Source organism: Delphinus delphis, chromosome 2, assembly GCF_949987515.2.
Source record: "Delphinus delphis chromosome 2, mDelDel1.2, whole genome shotgun sequence".
In the NCBI taxonomy this organism is placed as follows: Eukaryota; Metazoa; Chordata; class Mammalia; order Artiodactyla; family Delphinidae; genus Delphinus; species Delphinus delphis.
This window is the reverse complement of record NC_082684.1, coordinates 5,308,327-5,325,094: the sequence shown is the minus strand read 5'-3', so window position 1 is coordinate 5,325,094 and position 16,768 is coordinate 5,308,327. Positions and strand designations below refer to the sequence as shown.

The 16,768-nt window shown below is 51.7% G+C and overlaps 1 protein-coding gene across 3 annotated transcripts in view; it reads right to left on the bottom strand.

Moving 5' to 3' along the window:
* Positions 1-16,768, bottom strand: part of WARS1 (tryptophanyl-tRNA synthetase 1) — a 34,857-nt gene that overhangs the window by 2,031 nt on the left and 16,058 nt on the right. For all 3 annotated transcript variants that reach the window (XM_060003921.1, XM_060003920.1, XM_060003922.1), the window contains exons 5-10: positions 11,949-12,068; positions 11,058-11,240; positions 6,044-6,144; positions 4,023-4,135; positions 3,617-3,790; positions 732-872 (exon numbers count right to left, since the gene is read on the bottom strand). In XM_060003921.1, coding sequence (XP_059859904.1) covers positions 732-872; positions 3,617-3,790; positions 4,023-4,135; positions 6,044-6,144; positions 11,058-11,240; positions 11,949-12,068 — 832 coding nt within the window. The remainder of the gene's footprint in view (positions 1-731; positions 873-3,616; positions 3,791-4,022; positions 4,136-6,043; positions 6,145-11,057; positions 11,241-11,948; positions 12,069-16,768) is intronic.

Genomic DNA, 16,768 nt, shown 5'->3' with positions numbered 1-16,768 from the left:
CCACTGCTACTATCCTGGCATGTCTCCTTTTAGACTTTTTCTGGTGCGTTGTATTTAAACATAGTGGATCTCACTGCACGTCCAATTTGGGGTCCTTTTACCACTGTCACTGGCGTACTCCCCTGTGTGATCATAAACCTCACACCTGTGTGATAATCCCTCCTGACGATTCTCAGTTAAGGTTTCCTCTGTTGTACAGAGTCTCTTCTGAACTTTTTGCTACTGTCATTTTTACCGTCTTTGCATAGAGAGCTCTTTCTTATTCAGGATTAGCTTCTTGGAAAAGATGCCAAGAATTGGAAAACCTGAAGCAGGAGCTATGAACATTCTTCGGGCTCTCTGGCTCGCTGAGAGGCACGCAGGGAACGCTCGACTCACCCGGGTGAGCCCCAAAGCGTCTGGATTACAATCAGTGCAAATACGGCACAAACCCGCTAAATCGGTAGTGGAATTGTTTCAACACTGAAGGCGTCCTGATTTCACTTCTGTTTCTCGATGACTCGTGGGATTAAACCTCTCTGTGTGGCTACTCACTAGCGGTTTGTATTTTCTCTTTTGGGAACTATCTGTTCAGGAGGTTTCTGGGCACGTGGTCAGAACACGACCGACCTACTCAACTCTAATCTGGTCTAAGCTGAGCGCCTGCCCCCCAGGCACCAGGGACACCGGCTGCCCCCAGCGTGGCTGCCGGGCCTTCCCGGTCCCGTGTGGGCACTGGGCCCCCGCCTCACCTTCCTGATCTGCTCCAGCCTGTCGTCATCCTCCAGGAAGAAGGTCAGGTACATGAAGGACACGTCCACGTCGCAGTTGCCCCCAAACTGCCGGTGCTCCTCCGTGGTGTCTCTGCCTCCGGAGAACGCGTGCTTGTTGACCTGCGCCAGCGAGAGGACACACATGCTCGTCAGGCCGCCGCCCTGCGCATGCAAGCCAGCCTGAGCAGTGGGGGGAGGCCTCGGACGCTCCTTCCCACTGAGCCCGGGACGGGCCACCGCGGGGCTCGCTGCGGAGAAGGGGGGACCGGAGAGGGGATGAGCTCTGACCCCCCCACTCCCCAGAGACACAGAATAGAATCGGGAAAGCCAAAGCACCACCTGTGCTGAAATTTGGGGAAAATGTCCTAAAGTGTCCTCGGATTCAGTAAGAGGACAGATACGAGCCATCTTCAGAGCAAAAGGGACGAGCAGGGAAGGGCGGCTGCTGCCTGGGAGGGTGCGCTCTTGGCGGAGGACAGGAGAGCAGAGCACCCCCCCACCAGCCCCCCACCGTGGACGGGAGGACGCGAGGCACAGGACCGGGCTCCCGGGAGGGCAGAACCCGTGAGGAGCGCCGAGGTGGACAGGGCCCGCAGGCGGTGCCCACCTAAAGACAGGCACTTCGAGAAGCTGAAGAAAGACAGACTCAGAAACTAACAAAATGGTTTGTAGGATTGAAGATAATCTTAGAGAAATCAGGATCAAGAGGTAAGAGAAGAAAAGCCAAAAAGGGGAGACAAAGTTCCTTCAGTGTTCTTTCAACGACTATTTGAGAAACCTATCACGTACAAATGTCACCCTCATTTTCTTCCGGAAAAGGGTGTGTCAGCAGTCTCAGTGGAGACGTTTGGTACAGCAGGACTCCAGAGAGGATTCCTAACCGGATCATCCAGAATCGCAGACTAACGTTGGGGGGCAGAGGCTGGCGGCCACGAGTGAGGCCAGAGAAAGCTGGACTTTCTGGTGGGAGTGCCAGCGGCTCTGAGGGACAGCAGAAGCTCCGACCTGTCCCTGGGCGTGACGTCCCAGGGAGGCGGGAGGCACGTTTTGGCCCGCATGACAAAGGAGCGGTCCAACGATCCACATTTGAACTGAAATCTTAAATTTGGGTGGTACTCTACAGTTTGCAACCACTTTATATGTGATCTCATGCAAGCCTTGCCCCTAGTCTGCAGTTCTGTACAGCTGCTCCCACTTGACAGTGACACCTGGACAGCCATGGTCACCCACCAATGGCAGGTAAGTGGCGGGGCCCAGACAACCCAGGGCTCCTGCCTCCAGGCCACCCGAGGGCCCAAGCCGTGCGGGACCCGGGTTATGGCCCTGCCCCACTGCTTCCCAGCTGTGTGAAAGTAGGGAAGCTGCCGGACCCCTCTGAGCCCTACGTCCTTGCTTCTGAAATGGACGCAGCCCCCGGGGTGGCTGTCAGGACTCAGTGAGCTCGCACAGGTGAGCACATGGCAGGTGATCACGCAGCCAAGCTGCCGTGTCCCCAGCACTCTACTGTTGTTATTCGTGGGAGGGGCCTGGAGCAGATGCCCCCTCTCCTGGCTGGCATGGAGATTCTGCTTCTGGAGTTGAAGGTGGGCTTGGGAATTGGGAACAAGGGTCTGGCCTGACCCTGTCCTGCCCCACAGGGTGCTCGTGACCCTGGCAGCCTGGGTGGCTCCCGACCCTCCACTCACTGCTCACCCAGCCCTCGGGTCTTTGCTCGTCCTGAGTGAATGAAAAATGTCCCAGAGCCAAAATGACTTCTTTAAAACTTCCAAAAACAAAACAAAATGACTTCTCTGCTAGAGGGAACAGGAGCTTCCCGTCCCCTCTAATGCACTCCGTGCTCTGGAATTTTCGGCCAGAAGTGAAAGAGAAAGGAAAGCCCTGCCGAGGCTGGGAAAGCTGGTGGCTACCACTTCCTGGAAGACGGTTCTGATACTAAGGGTTCCCCATTGTCCACCAGAATCTGGGACTTTCCAGAAGGCGTAGGGGCCCGGTGGCCACTCAGATGGGGGCACTACATGCCTCGAATCCAGTTTCTGTCACTCCTGTTGTGATCGTCCAACACGCAAACGTGCACTTGGTTCCAAATGAAATGTCAACAGCTTTGTGGAACAGAGAGGGGACTGAACACATACTGGCAGTTCAGAACTGAGCAACAGAAGTGCGGCCCTGAAAAGCAAGGAAGTTCAAACTCATTCTGATTTCCAGTTTCTCTGGTGACCCGGGAAGTATTTACTGAGCTCCTGCTGCATGCCGGGCCGGGCATAGCACTCCCAGGCGGGGCCCGACTGTGGAAGGAGGCTGATCAGTCCTGAGTCTCAGTGAGAACGCTCTGGAGAAAACCAGCCCCTACCAGCTTGGTAACGGCAGCTCGTGGGCCGTGGGCCAGGAGGGCATCTCCTGGTTTCCGGTGGAAACCTGGTCAAGCTGGTCATCCTCTCCGGGCCTCATCCTTCTTGTCTTTAAAGGGAACACACCACTATCTCCCAGTGAGAATTAAAACCTAGAAACATAAAGAAAGCACCTGGCCCAGCTCCTGGAATACGGCTGACGCCCAGAAATACACTACATTTTTTCTATTGTTTAACTGTAACTAAAGAAAATTGCCGTGATTTTGCTTCCCGAACAGGGTTGGTGAGGAAATCAGAGAAGAAAAAAAAAGAAAAAAATTCCAAAGCCTTGCCCACATGAAAAGACACAAATAAGAAAATCCCCCTGTCATCTGGGAACGGGGACAGGCTGCCTGGACCCTGGAATTCAGGGCCCCCGTGGCAGCGGAGGCCAAAGGACAGAGCAGCACCACGCGTGCGTGTCTCCCCGGGGTGTGGCCCTGCGCAGGGGCCGCCCGCGCCCCAGCTGCCGCTCACCTTGGTCTTGATCTGCTTGGCCGTGTCTGTGAGGAAGATGGAGGAGTTGGGGTCGCTGGCGCTCATCTTGGTCTGGGCCCCCTGCAGGGCGGGGAAGAAGGTCGAGTGCAGCAGGGCTGGCTTAGGGTAGCCAATCCTGGGGGCCACGTCTCTGGTCATCCTGAAGTATGGGTCCTGTGGGGAGGGAGGGGACGGTGGGAGGTGTGGGCCAGCTGCTAGCCCGTGAGCAGCCCCCGCGCTTCCGGTGAGCAGCCCCTGAGCGGGCCTCATGCAACCCCAAGCTTCCGGTGAGCGCAAAGAGTCAGCTCCGCCCCGCGGCACCTTTTCGACCCTCCTTTCCCACCGAAGAGGGCAAAGAGCCTCCTGCAACACCCAGGATGACACAACCCTGGCCCTGCCTCCTGACCTGGTCAATGGCACACGGGATGAGGCACTGGACATCTGTCCGGTCTCGGAAGATCTGGGGGAACGAGTTGCTGAAGGAGGGAGCGGCCTGGATGGCAGGAAAACTGATCTTCCCTGGAAAGGAGGACAAAACATCTTTATACACGAGACCGCTTCCTGCTGGAACTGTAAAGGGGTGAACAAAAATCGGCTTTCTCCCCACTGGAGAAGTAACAGTCATTAAAGAAAACCTGAAAACTACAGAAGAGCAGAAGGAAGAAAAAAACCCCTATAGTGCCAGTTTGTGTCTCTTTTCACCCATTTCCTCTCCCTCTCACACTCTGCCTTTCAGTTGTGATTCTCCTCCGGTCTGTTTTTACAGGCTCCACTTTGTACCCACACTCTATCCCATCCACGTGCCCTGGAGAGTCAGCGGTTCTCCACCCCCTGGGCGTCTGGGGTGTTCCTCGGCTTTAATTATGATACATTATGACCTCCTGGTGCATAAAACGTTCTCAATATTTTGGATGCTGCTGTTGTTAACACTGCTACTGCTATTTGCTTAGACCTGCAGAAGCGGAACTCTGGGGTCAAAGGGCATGGATCTTGGTGTGACCCTTGATAAGTGGAGCTGGGCCAGTCTACCCCTCTGCGCTGCTCAGGCATTTCCCAGGTAGCCCACGTGGCTCCAGCCCTGAAATGCTGTCTCTGTGATGCTCTTTCCCGGCAGCTGTTCTCTCCCCTCTGCAGAAAGACATGCCTCATTTCTGGGCTCCTTTCTGCCTCTGGGTGTCCGCGTGGCAGCTGCCACTGACACCAGCACCCCCTTTACAGCACTGAGCAGCCCCGGCTCTGGCTCAGGGCCTTCCCTGGGCTCGTCTACGCCCCACGACTCTATGGAGAAGGTGTCACTGTCGTCCCCATTTTATGCACGTGGACACCAGGCTCAGACTGCCTCTGTGGTTTCCTGGGACTAGTGTGCAGTCAGTGAGTGGCTGAGCCAGGGTTCGAGCCCAGGTCCCCTGGCAGCAAAGTGTGTGCAGCTCCTCATCGCGCCTGCTGTCTCCCTACTCACTTGGGCAGCCTTCAGGGAGACACCTCTCCACTCCATGCCGGGATTCCCAGGGTTAAAAAACCCTTTCAAAAGCACCGGGTTTATGCCCCAGTTGTCAGGAATGATCTGACCGAAACATCGAAGGGTTCTGCTTATGTGAAAAGCCTCCCAATAAGGCCTCTGCGCATTTCTCTCTGCACTCTTCCTTACAGGCCCCTCACGGTGGGCCCTGGAATGTGCTCCGTCCCAGCAGGCACACCCGGCACAGAGCGCCTGCAGGCACATCCTGGGAGCTGCCTGGGGCCGTGCACCCAAAATAAAGGGGAGGGGGTCCGGAGGCCCAGCCGCTAGTCTCAGGATTGATTCTCTGCCCAAGGAGCTAAGGGTCTCAAAGGAGAGAAAGCCAACGCATCTGAAGGGGGCGTGGAGGGAGACACAGGGAGAGGGGCGTAAACGTGGGCAAAGGGGCCTATCTGCTGCAGACAAGCCTGGAAGGAGAGCGAGGGAGCGCAGGTAGGGTGGGCTTCCCAGGGCCTCCAGTCAGGACCCTCCTTTTGCAGGTGGGGAAGCTGAGGTCCAGGGAGACAAAGACGGCAGGTTCCGGCCATAGAGCAGGCCCTCCTGCAGCCCCTGGGCCCCCACCAAGGCCTCCCACGCGGACTGGCGTCCCAGGAGCAGGCGGAGGACAGAAGTCATCCGTACCCTTCTCTTCCTTCTAAACCTTAAAACGAACGGATAACTAAGGAGAGGGACAGAGGGTGTCCCGAGGGATAGCTCCACATGGCCCAGAAAAGGGGCCAAAGGCATCACACCAGCTCTTGATGTTCCAGGGAAAACCCACCTATTTAAAGAGACAAACTGCAAATGCTACCACCTCAGAGAGAGCTCAGCCCCGGGCAGGCAGCAAGCGCGTCAACCTGCCTCCTGCTGAGCTTGGCTCCTGTCTGAGGGCAGCGGGGCGGGGACCGCGGGCAGCAGCGGCTCCTTACCGATGCAGTCACTGTCAGTGAAGCCGAAAATGCCTTTCACCTGGTTGAAGGTGACGTGCTTCTGTATCTTCACCACGTTCTTGTAGAAGCCTGGGCTCATCCTGCAGAGACAGTCAGAATCAAACTCTGGACCCAGAGGGTGGCGTCCACTGAGGGCAAAGCAGCAGATGGTACAACATGGCAGGCCAGACACAGGCCGGAACACACTGGGGAGGAAGGCGCTGTGACACCCCCTGTACGCAAAGATGCCTGCGGCAGGCGAGGCGAACACACCTCTACCTGTGGAAGGAAATCAACATGAAGCTGATAAGCAACTAAGGCAAGAACACACCGGATTCAGTGGTTGACTCAGCGGCTAACATGAGATATTGAGATTCTGCCAGGGTCACTGCTGAGCTTATGGGGCTGTAAGTTTGGGGGCCCCAGTGCAGCTTTTCTGTTGAGACGGACCGTGTGCTTTCTCGTGGGAGATTACCGTTGACCCTGGAACAACGCGGGTCCACTTACACGTGGTACTTTTCAATAGTTAACACTGCAGTGCTACATGGTCTTGGCTTGTTGAATCCACGGATGTGGGGAACTTAGGCTGTGGAGGGCCGACTGTGAGTTATACGTGGATTAACCTTCTCATTGTTCAAGGGTATTTGCAACCTGTTGCTGGATGTAGTGTCCGGATAGCAACTGACGGGCCCAGGAAGGAGGGTCTGTCTCAGTGCAGCTGGTCCTCCCTGCATCCGGCCACCACTGTCCCCTCCACCGTGGGGCAGCCAGGCTGTCTGGACAGGGCGAACTCTCCTGGGTGGTGAGGGGTGTGAATACAAGGCCTGGATCTGTGGCAGCCATTCTGCTATTAGAAGGAACTAGGCTGAAGGGGCAAAACCCAGAGGGGCTTCTTACACTGCATCTTTTGACTGACATATTCAGTAGCTTTTCCTCCAGGCCCTATTATGTGTCAGGCACCATAAAGATAAAAGGAAAAGGCGGGAAAGCTGCCGTTTACTATCGGGGGCAGGAGCTGTGCTGAGTGCGGGAGATACACTGCCACTGCCCCGCTCCCCTGTGAGGCGGCAGCTTTGCCTCCACTTTCACAGAGGCTCAGAGAGGTTATGGTCATAGACCTAGTGAATCTAGGACCTGGGATCCAAACCTAGGCTCGTCTGGCCCCAAGGCCTGTGCTTTTCTCACCACATCTCACAGCGTTTGAAGAGTTTAAGGCTTCTGGCCCTGACGGAGGGCCACCGAATGCCTCTGGGCAGGCACGGGGCGCGCGTCAGAAGCGCAGGGATGCCGGCTGCCTGCGTCTAGGGCAGCCACAAGGCAGGGAGGCCGGTAAAGGCCAAGGCCACCGCAGCAGGGTCTGTTTGAGTTGAGCAGAGTCCCACTCAGACAGGGAGCAAGGGCGGGGGAGGGATGGTGGCTTCCACTTCAGCCCTGGGGGCACCGGCCAGGGTGGGAACAGCGCTGCGAGGACGCGCCAGGAGCAATGGCAGCAAAGCGCTCCCAGCACAGGTCACCCCCCCCCCTACATCCCCCGACGTACACTGAACACACCAGAGAGCAGAGCGGGATAGCCACCTGCAGAGATGCCCGCTCGTTCATCCTGCCGGAACAGGAGCGACCTCCGTGCCAGGGGTCTCCTGGGGGAAAGCAGCAGGCCTCGTGCTGCCTACGCCTGGCGAGGACCAGCGCTGTCCACCACCAGGGGGGGGATGGGCAAGAACTCCGTGCATCCTGGGGTTGAGGCGACCGTCAATGCTAGTCCCCTGGGCAGGTCAGCCGGTAGGCCCATCCTCTTGTGTCTGGGGTCGTGCTGCATAAGATGGCCTCCAAGGCCCACAAGGAGGGAAAGTCTACAGCAGCCCTAGTATCAGAAGCAGTGCTTCTGAAGAAGACCGCCTTGACCGTTCTTGGAGGCCGGGTCGCTCTCTGGCTGCACCGAGAGCATGGCCACCCCCCGCCACCCCCCCAGGGATGTCTGTCCCCCGGGCTCGCCCCTGTGCCGATGCAGCGTGACGCACCCCGAGGCTTCGCCTTGGGGACCAGGAACAGACCCAGCTGCATCCTGTAAATGAGGGCTGGGTACCAGTTTGTCCGCTGAGAACACCTGCCCCTCACACTCACGTAGCTTGGAGAACATGGCCTGGATTTCCTCACACAGGCAGGCAAATGAGCGACAGGGTTCTAAGTTGGAAGAGATTTTCAAGAGTGACACTGGGCACTCACCAGGGCCAGGCTCTGCTGGAAGCGCCCCACATGCAGCAGTTCAGTGGTCAGTCCTTATGAAGCTGCAGCGTAGGTGCTCCCGTCCACTGAGCTAACCACCCTGTCCTTTCTGTTCTTCCTTTGTCCTCACAACACTCATTCTCACCTGGTTTACTACCTGTTAAGTCCCGTTAGAGAGAACCTGACGGAGCGGCTGGATAACTGTCTTGGCTGCTGACCCCCAGCATCATCTGACATGTAGCAGATGCTCAATGAACACCTGTCCAACACTCACTGCCCGAGTCACACAGGAGGTGGCGGTCAGGATGCGAGCCCAGGCGGGCACTCTGAACCCCTCAGCTAGACCACCCCTAACTAGTAGTAACCCCCCACTGCATAGGAAAACGGGAGCTCAGAGAACTGAAGGACTTGCCCACAGGAACCAAACCAAGCCCGGCACAGAGCTTGGTCTGGACCACTGGCTTTCAGCGTCCCGGAGCAGTGTCCTTCCACCCCTCGGGGGTCCTGTCAGGAAGGCCCCTCTGGGCCCAAACGTGTGGGGGGACAGGGTGGCGGGAAGCCTCAGCCCCAGCACCGACTCCTTCCCCCATGGAGCCCCCCGAGGGGGTGGAGGAGGCTTTGTTGTGTTTCTTGTTCGTAAGGAAGACTGGCTTGGGAAGGAGCTTTATGAAGTCAGAGGTTTAGATTTTGAGTTAAACTTCAAGAAAAACAGTAAAATGCTTGAGTGTTTAGAAGAAACTCTTAAAGGGAAAAAGACACTTGAAAACAGACTTTAACATTTAAATGTCCCTCCTAACTTTAGGTTCAACATAAAATACCTAAGAAGAGCTAGGACAGGCCCTTTGTCTGGGCTTTCATCTTTACCCCACGTTCATAAAGAAAAAGGGAGTTCTTAGGGAGCAAAGGTGGCAGAATTGAAGCTGCAGGTACCAGAAAGACAGGGTGGAAACCAGTCGCCACAGACGCCACATTCTCTCAGAACGAGCTGAAAGCACGTGGGCCATGGTGGTCTTCTCACGCGGACTGTTCAGAAGTTCACGCCCCCGCCCTGACATTCTCACGGACTCGTCAGAGGTGTTTGTTTCTGTCCTATCAACATCTCAGCACCACAACAGGGGACTTTGTTTTGCTCAGTGCTGTGTTCTCGGGGCCTCGGGGGGCACCTGCCACGGCGAGCACCCCGTGACGGCTGCTTTACTGGTCTAGTGTGAGAGGACAACCCCTCACACTGCACCAGAGGGGGGGCCCGGGGCGCAGGGGGACCAGAGAGGGGTACCTAAATCTGGCTGCAGGAGGGACAACTCCCAGGAGAAGGTGGTGCTTGACCACGTGTTTGGAAGGCAGCATAGGAATCCGCGGAGCTGGGAGTCCTGGGGTCAGGGCAGAGAAGAGCAGGGACAAAGGCGAGGGTGTGGAACAGCAAATTGTTCTGTATAGCTGCAGGGGGCGGTGATCAGAGAGGAACACAGGTCAAATCACAAGAGGCTGGTGTGCAAAGGAGAAAGCGAGAACTTTATCCTGATGATGATGGAGAACCAGGAAAGCTGTGAGCAGGGGACTGAGCCACACCTGCCTTTTAGAAAGATCGCTGGCTGGTGGGGGACCAGAGGCTGAGAGGGGCCACGGTGGGTGGGAAGAGGCTGCACAAAAGGATGCCAGTGACTGTGTGATGCCAGTACTGCCTTGTCCTAAAAAGAGCAGAACCCATGGTGTGTCTATGGGTTCAAGCAGTTGAATCAGGTCCTTTTAAGGAATAGGGGGAGAGAAATAAAACTAAGTGTCATGAAAATGATAATAACGGTGACAACTAAGGTCTCATCTAACCCTATTTCATGGACCAGACTTGCTGACTCACAGACCCTGAACAGAGGAGACCTGGGACTCGAACCCAGGTCTATTTTCCTCCCTTGGAAGGTCATGTTTCTTCATGGACCCCACAATGCCTCTGTGCCCACAAGAGAGTGGTTAAAAAAATGTAATAGGTAAAATTAGAAAATGCATTCATTTACTGGCTGCTAGAAAGGTCAGATTTCATACCAAGGCGTGTATTCCTCTCAATGGCTATAAAGCTCCCCCTCAGATCTCAGTAGTTACAGAAGGGACCCTTCTGGGCAGTGTTAACCAGCAAGCTCCTCTGCACCTACTGCTCACGCAGCCTTTGGTGTTTCCGCTACACCCCGTCTGGGCCTCTAACGAATCTCCTAACAGGGGCCACACTCCACCAGCAAGGTGGGCCCTCAAGCACTGTCCCCCACGGGCGGCCAGACCCGTGCAGGGAGCGCCATATCTTAGGGGCTCATGCAAGACTTGGTGACCTGAAGAGCATTCTTCTTGGGACGGTGGACAGAGTCTTACTTTTCTAACACACTTCTTGGTAGTCGTCTGGAATGAAGTTCAAAACCGCAGAAGTTACAGTTTGAGGACTTCCAGAAGGAAATCTTTTGGACTATTAAGTGTCTGGTTTAACTAGACTGTGAGGGAACTGTGTCACCAGTGAGTCTTTTCTCTGTAGGGAAAAAGGTACACTGAGAAAGAGAAAGACACCCACATTGGCACAACTGACCATCCGTGGAGAGAAACTACGACACAGATGCACATCTGTCACAAGCTGAGGATGGAAATCGTATTTGTCAATAAACCAATAAACCAGACCATAACATTTAATAAGGGAAGAAAAACACCTTCCAGACCTCGAGATGCTTCAGGTGTTTCAGCTGCAGCCGTGGCCATGATGACTTGTCTACAATCTGCATCTACTTATTTAAAAGGCAGGCAGGCGTTCTCTCCTTACCCCATGTAGTCAAGGTCAGAGAAGATGAAAGTCTTCTTGATGTCAAAGCCGCAGGCGATGATGTCCTTGGCGTTCTCCACAGCGTAGCCATAGGCCTGGTCCAGGGTCAGGTCCTTCCACAGGTACTTCTCGTCATCGGTCATCTGGATGACCAAGGGCACATTGAACACATCCTGCAGCCACCTAAGAGAGGGGGGGAAGAAGGCCGTCATCTCATTTCCCTGCAGAAAAACGCCACTGTGCCTCTGAAAACACGGTTCCTGCTAACAATGTATGTCAAAACGTCCCTGCCCACAAAATCACACGCTCTGATCACACTGTGAATTTGACTCCTGTTAATAAGGGCTACAACTGTTTATTACCGTGTCAGCTCTGTGCCGGTTTCCCTGCACACTTTATTTTGAAGCCTTACGAGAACTGTAGGTGGTAGGTATTATTACTCCCTCTGGCAGATGTGGAAACTAAGGCCCAGAGAAGTAACTCTTCTATGGTCACGTGGACAGGGGAAGAGGAGGACGCAGGTCCACTGACTCCAAAGCAGTGCTCTCTCTACCACCCACATCCCGCTAAAGCGACACCAGGAACAGGGTGAAGAGAAGCCACAAAGGCAGCAACTCCCCAAGACCTTGGTTGTTCAAGCAGATGTGAACTAGTACTGTCTTGTCAGTTCTAGACAAGGTTTGTGACTAACATTTCTTTCTTTTTTTTTTTTGGCAAAATAATACATATATTATCTATGATTGGCAGATATACTGCTGATTTAGTCTCTCCATGGTTCAAAAGAATTTCAAAATAACAAAGTAATTTTATACACCATACTTGATCAGTAATGTGACTAACATTTCTGATTCACTAATACAAGTGAGAACAGTCACACGACGCAATACTTACTTTGTGAAGATAAACGGGATGAGATGACCTACGTGCATTGCTTCAGAAGAGGGGCCCCTGCCCGTATACAGGTAAAATGGTTTCTTATTTTCATAGGCATCAAGAATTTGATGCATGTCTCTAAAGGAAAAAGGAGAAAAGAAAATAGTGTGATGTTCTGAGAAAAAAATCGCGGTGTGAATGCTCATTTGGAAATGATAAACAGACAAAACAACCCGGATAATCACTAGAGCTTGTTATCCTTGGCGCTTATGCTGTAAAAACAACAGGAAACTTCTTCTGAGCTGGTTCTCCTGTGATTGTTTTAAAAGTGGAAGACATGCAGATTGGGAATAATATATTTAAATGTTGGTCAGACGCTGGATCTCTCTTGGAATTCCTCCAAGTGTCGATGTTGACGTACTGCCTGCTTCACACACTTTCCTGGGAGCGACACCAGGCCAACACCACCCCGTCCTTGTTGAGAACCACACAGCGCCGACACTCTGCTGGCCCAGATGGGGGAAATCACAGGGCTCCCACAGTCCTGACTTAGGCAGGGAAGTGAGGGATGCCCCCAGGTGGAGATCTGCTTTGGGCTCCCTCAGCTACACTGGGACCAGGTGTCTTCATCTGGGAGTTATTCTGGAATCATCCACCCTCCCCAAGGACTGGGGTCCACTAACAGCGCACACGAAGAGGCCTCCTCCCTGGCGGTGCATCAGAATCACCTGGCCGGCTGTTTCCACACCACATCTGCCTGAGCTGTGCCTCCACAGACTCTGGTCCAGTGGGTCTGGGGTGACGCCTGGGAATCTGTATTTTTAAAACCCCTGCCGGTTCAGAATGGCCATCATCAAAAAATCTACAAACAATAAATGCTGGAGAGGGTGTGGAGAAAAGGGAACCCTCTTGCACTGTTGGTGGGAATATAAATTGATACAGCCACTGTGGAGAACAGTATGGAGGTTCCTCAAAAAACTAAAAACAGAACTACCATGTGACCCAGCAATCCCACTACTGGGCATATACCCAGAGAAAACCATAATTCAAAAAGGGTCATGTACCACAATGTTCACTGCAGTTCTATTTACAATAGCCAGGACATGGAAGCAACCTAAATGCCCATCAACAGGTGAATGGATAAAGAAGATGTGGCACATATGTACAATGGAATATTACTCAGCCATAAAAAGAAATGAAATTGAGTTATTTGTAGTGAGGTGGATGGACCTAGAGACTGTCATACAGAGTGAAGTAAGTCAGAAAGAGAAAAACAAATACTGTATGCTAAAGCACATGTATGGAATCTAAAGAAATGGTACTGATGAACCTAGTGGCAGGGCAGGAATAAAGATGCAGATGTAGAGAATGGACTTGAGGACACGGGGAGGGGGAAGGGTAAGCTGGGACGAAGTGAAAGAGAGGCATGGACATGTATACACTACCAAATGTAAAACAGCTAGCTAGTGGGAAGCAGCTGCTTAGCACAGGGAGATCAGCTCAGTGCTTTGTGACCACCTAGAGGGGTGGGATAGGGAAGGTGGGAGGGAGATGCAAGAGGGAGGAGATATGGGGATATATGTATATGTATAGCTGATTCACTTTGTTATACAGCAGAAACTAACACACCATTGTAAAGCAATTATACTCCAGTCAAGACGTTAAAAAAATCCCACAAAACAAAACAAACCCTGCCAGTGACTGCAACGTTTGGCAGGGTATGAAACCACCCTTCCAGGGTGTGAATGTTCTTTGTTTCTGGGCAAAGTATGCCCAAATAAAAGAGGAATAGCTGCCTTTTCCAGAGGTCTGGGCAGGAGAACCCAGACAAGAGTATTCTGAAAGTGACTTCTCCTTATGCCCCAGACCAGGGGCTAACAGTGCTTATCTCTGGGCTGATAGGATTAGGGGGATTCTGGTTTTCGTGCATAGTTTTGATTTTTCCCCAAGGAATGATCACCCAGTGCTTCTGAGATAAGGAAAGAATGAAACACTTGATTTTGGAAGAAAAAGAGTCCTTCTTTGGTTCTCATGAGTAACCAAATCAAACTTTTATCAGCTTATAGAAAAGAAAAAGAGCACAGCCGTCCCATGAGCTGCTCTTTTTATTTTTTTGCCGCACCGTGTGGCATGTGAGATCTTAGCTCCCCAACCAGGGACTGAACCTGTGCCACCTGCAGTGGGAGCACGGAGACCAGGTCCCGGCTGCGCTGCTCCAGATGGCTTTGCAGGAAGTCTCTGAGCACTCACGACGTGCTGTCCCGAGGGGTGCTGTCCCGAGGGCAGGGCGCCGACGAGGCTCCTGTGCTGGGCTCAGCTTTGTGAGGATGGCTTCCCGCAGGGCCCCCTCGGCTGCAGAGGGAGACAGCGCGTGGCAGATCTCATCAAACGCCTACTTCACAGACCTGAGAGGCGTTCTTAAATCTGAGCATGGCCAAAGCTTCAAGTCCTATGCCTCCCTAAACCAAGAGCCCACAGCATTATTATACTGAAGTAAATACGTCACAGGGCAGTGAGAACTGTAAAATGCTAAGATAAAAATTTGATTTAAGATCAACAAAATTGATAAAGCTTGAGCTAAAAAAACAAAAGACTCAAATTACCAAAGTCAACAGTACTAAACACTTTATAGGAGTAAAAAGGATTATAAGGGAATAATACTAGGGACAGCTGTATGCCAGCAAGTTAGACAACCTTGATGTAATAGACACATTTACCAAAACTGACTCAAGAAGAAATAGAAAATCTGAACAGATCTATAGCAAGCAAAGAAATTGAACTAGGAATAAAAAAAAGTCACACAAAGAAAAGCCTCGGGCCAGATGGCTTCACTAGTGAATTCTCTCAAATTTTCAAAAGAGAATTAACAACAATCCTTCACAAACTTCCAGAAAAATGGAAGAGGGAATACGTCTCAACTCATGCTATGAAGCCAGTATTATTCTGATACCCAAAGCAAAGACATCAAAAGAAAACTACAGACCAATGTCCCTTATGAATACAGATGAAAAAATCTTCAGCAACTCACAAACCAAATCCAGCAACATATAAAAAGGATTACACACCATAATCAACTGGAATTTGTTCCAGGAATGCAAACTTGGTTCAACATACAAAAATCCATCAATGTGATACACGGTATTAATAGAAAGCATGACAAAAGCCACATGATCATCTCAACAGAGGAAGAAAAAGGATTTGATAAAACCCAATATTCTTTCATGATAAAAATACTCAACAAACTCAGAACAGAAGGGAACTTCCTTAAAATGAAGGGCATTTATGGAAAACCCAAAGCTACTCAATGGTGAAAGACTGAAAGATTTCCCCCTAAGATCAGGAATCAGACAAGGATGCTCACTTTCACAAGGACTGTACTAGAATTTCTAGCCAGAGCAATTAGGCAAGAAAAAGAAATCCAAATTGGAAAGGAAGAAGTAAAATTATCCTTACTCGCAGGTGAAATAATGCTATATAACAAAAATGCTCCAGAATCCACAAAAAAAGAAAAAAAAAAAAGAGAATGTTAAAAAGAAAACCACAGGCCCAAATGGTATCATGTTAAAGCCCATGACACTAAACCAAGACTTAATATCTGATTTAACTGCACTTTCCACCTTCCCCAGAAATGTAATCTTAATCAACCAGTCTGGAATTTTCTGCTCAGCACCTATGAGGTAAACTGTCTCCTGCCCTACACCTTCGATCCCTCAAGAATCAATCTGCGTGGTAAAACCCTTGCCATTCCTGTCCACAAAAAGATGTCCTGGCCTAAAAATAATCCTTTTTTCCCTTTTGCTAATTCCTCCCTTGCCCCACCCCTCTCCCTGTAAAAAGCTTCCATTTTGTAAAACCCCTTGGAGCGCCTTTCTAGTTGCTAGATGGGAGGCTGCCTGATTTATGAATCACTGAATAAAGATAATTAGATCTTCAAATTTATGTGGCTGAATTTTGTTTTTTTTAATAAGAACTAATAAATGAACTCGGCAAAGTTGCAGCACGTAAGATCAACAAACAAAAATCAGTTGTGGTATTTCTATACAGTAGTGCAACATTGTGATTGATTGAAAGAAATATACATTTGGTCTTCGTTCTATCCTGTTTCAAGCACAGAGCTCCTTTAACCATTGTGGGAATTTCCTACGTGAAAAGAATGATAAAGATAGGAGTGTTATTCATATAATAAGCTCCTTTCAACCACACCAAAATTTATGTTACTTAAGTGACTTTTGGAAAGCCCATAGATAACCTAAGGAGGCGGGCTGGTTCCCAGGGGAGCTAACTCTGATTAGAGGATTGGAACTTTCAGTCCCCCCTGCCTTCGCCCCACTTTCTGGGGAGGGCGGAGGGGCTGGATATTGAGTTTAATTACCAGTGGCCAGTGATTTAAATAATCACGTCTATGTAGTGAAGGCTCTATAAAAACCCAAAGGACAGCTTCAGAGAGCTTCCGGGTTGGTGAACACATGGAGAAGTGGGGAGAGAGGTGCCCAGCGAGACCATGGAAGCGCTGTGCTCCCACACGCCCTGCCTTGTGCACCTCTTCCATCTGGCTGTTCTTGAATTATACCTTTTATGATAAACTGGTAATCTAGTAAGTAAAATGTTTTCCTGACTTACGTGAGATGCTCTGGCAAATTCACTCCACGAAGCAGTCATGGGACCCTCTGATTTATGGCACGGGTAACAGTCCAGACCCGTGATTCCTGTCTGAAGTAGGGAGGTGGGGGGCAGTCTTCTGGGACTGAGCCCTTAACCTGTGGAATCACACGCTATCTCCAGGTAGACAGTGTCAGAACTGGGTTAAATTGTAAGACACCAGCTTGTGCTGCAGAACC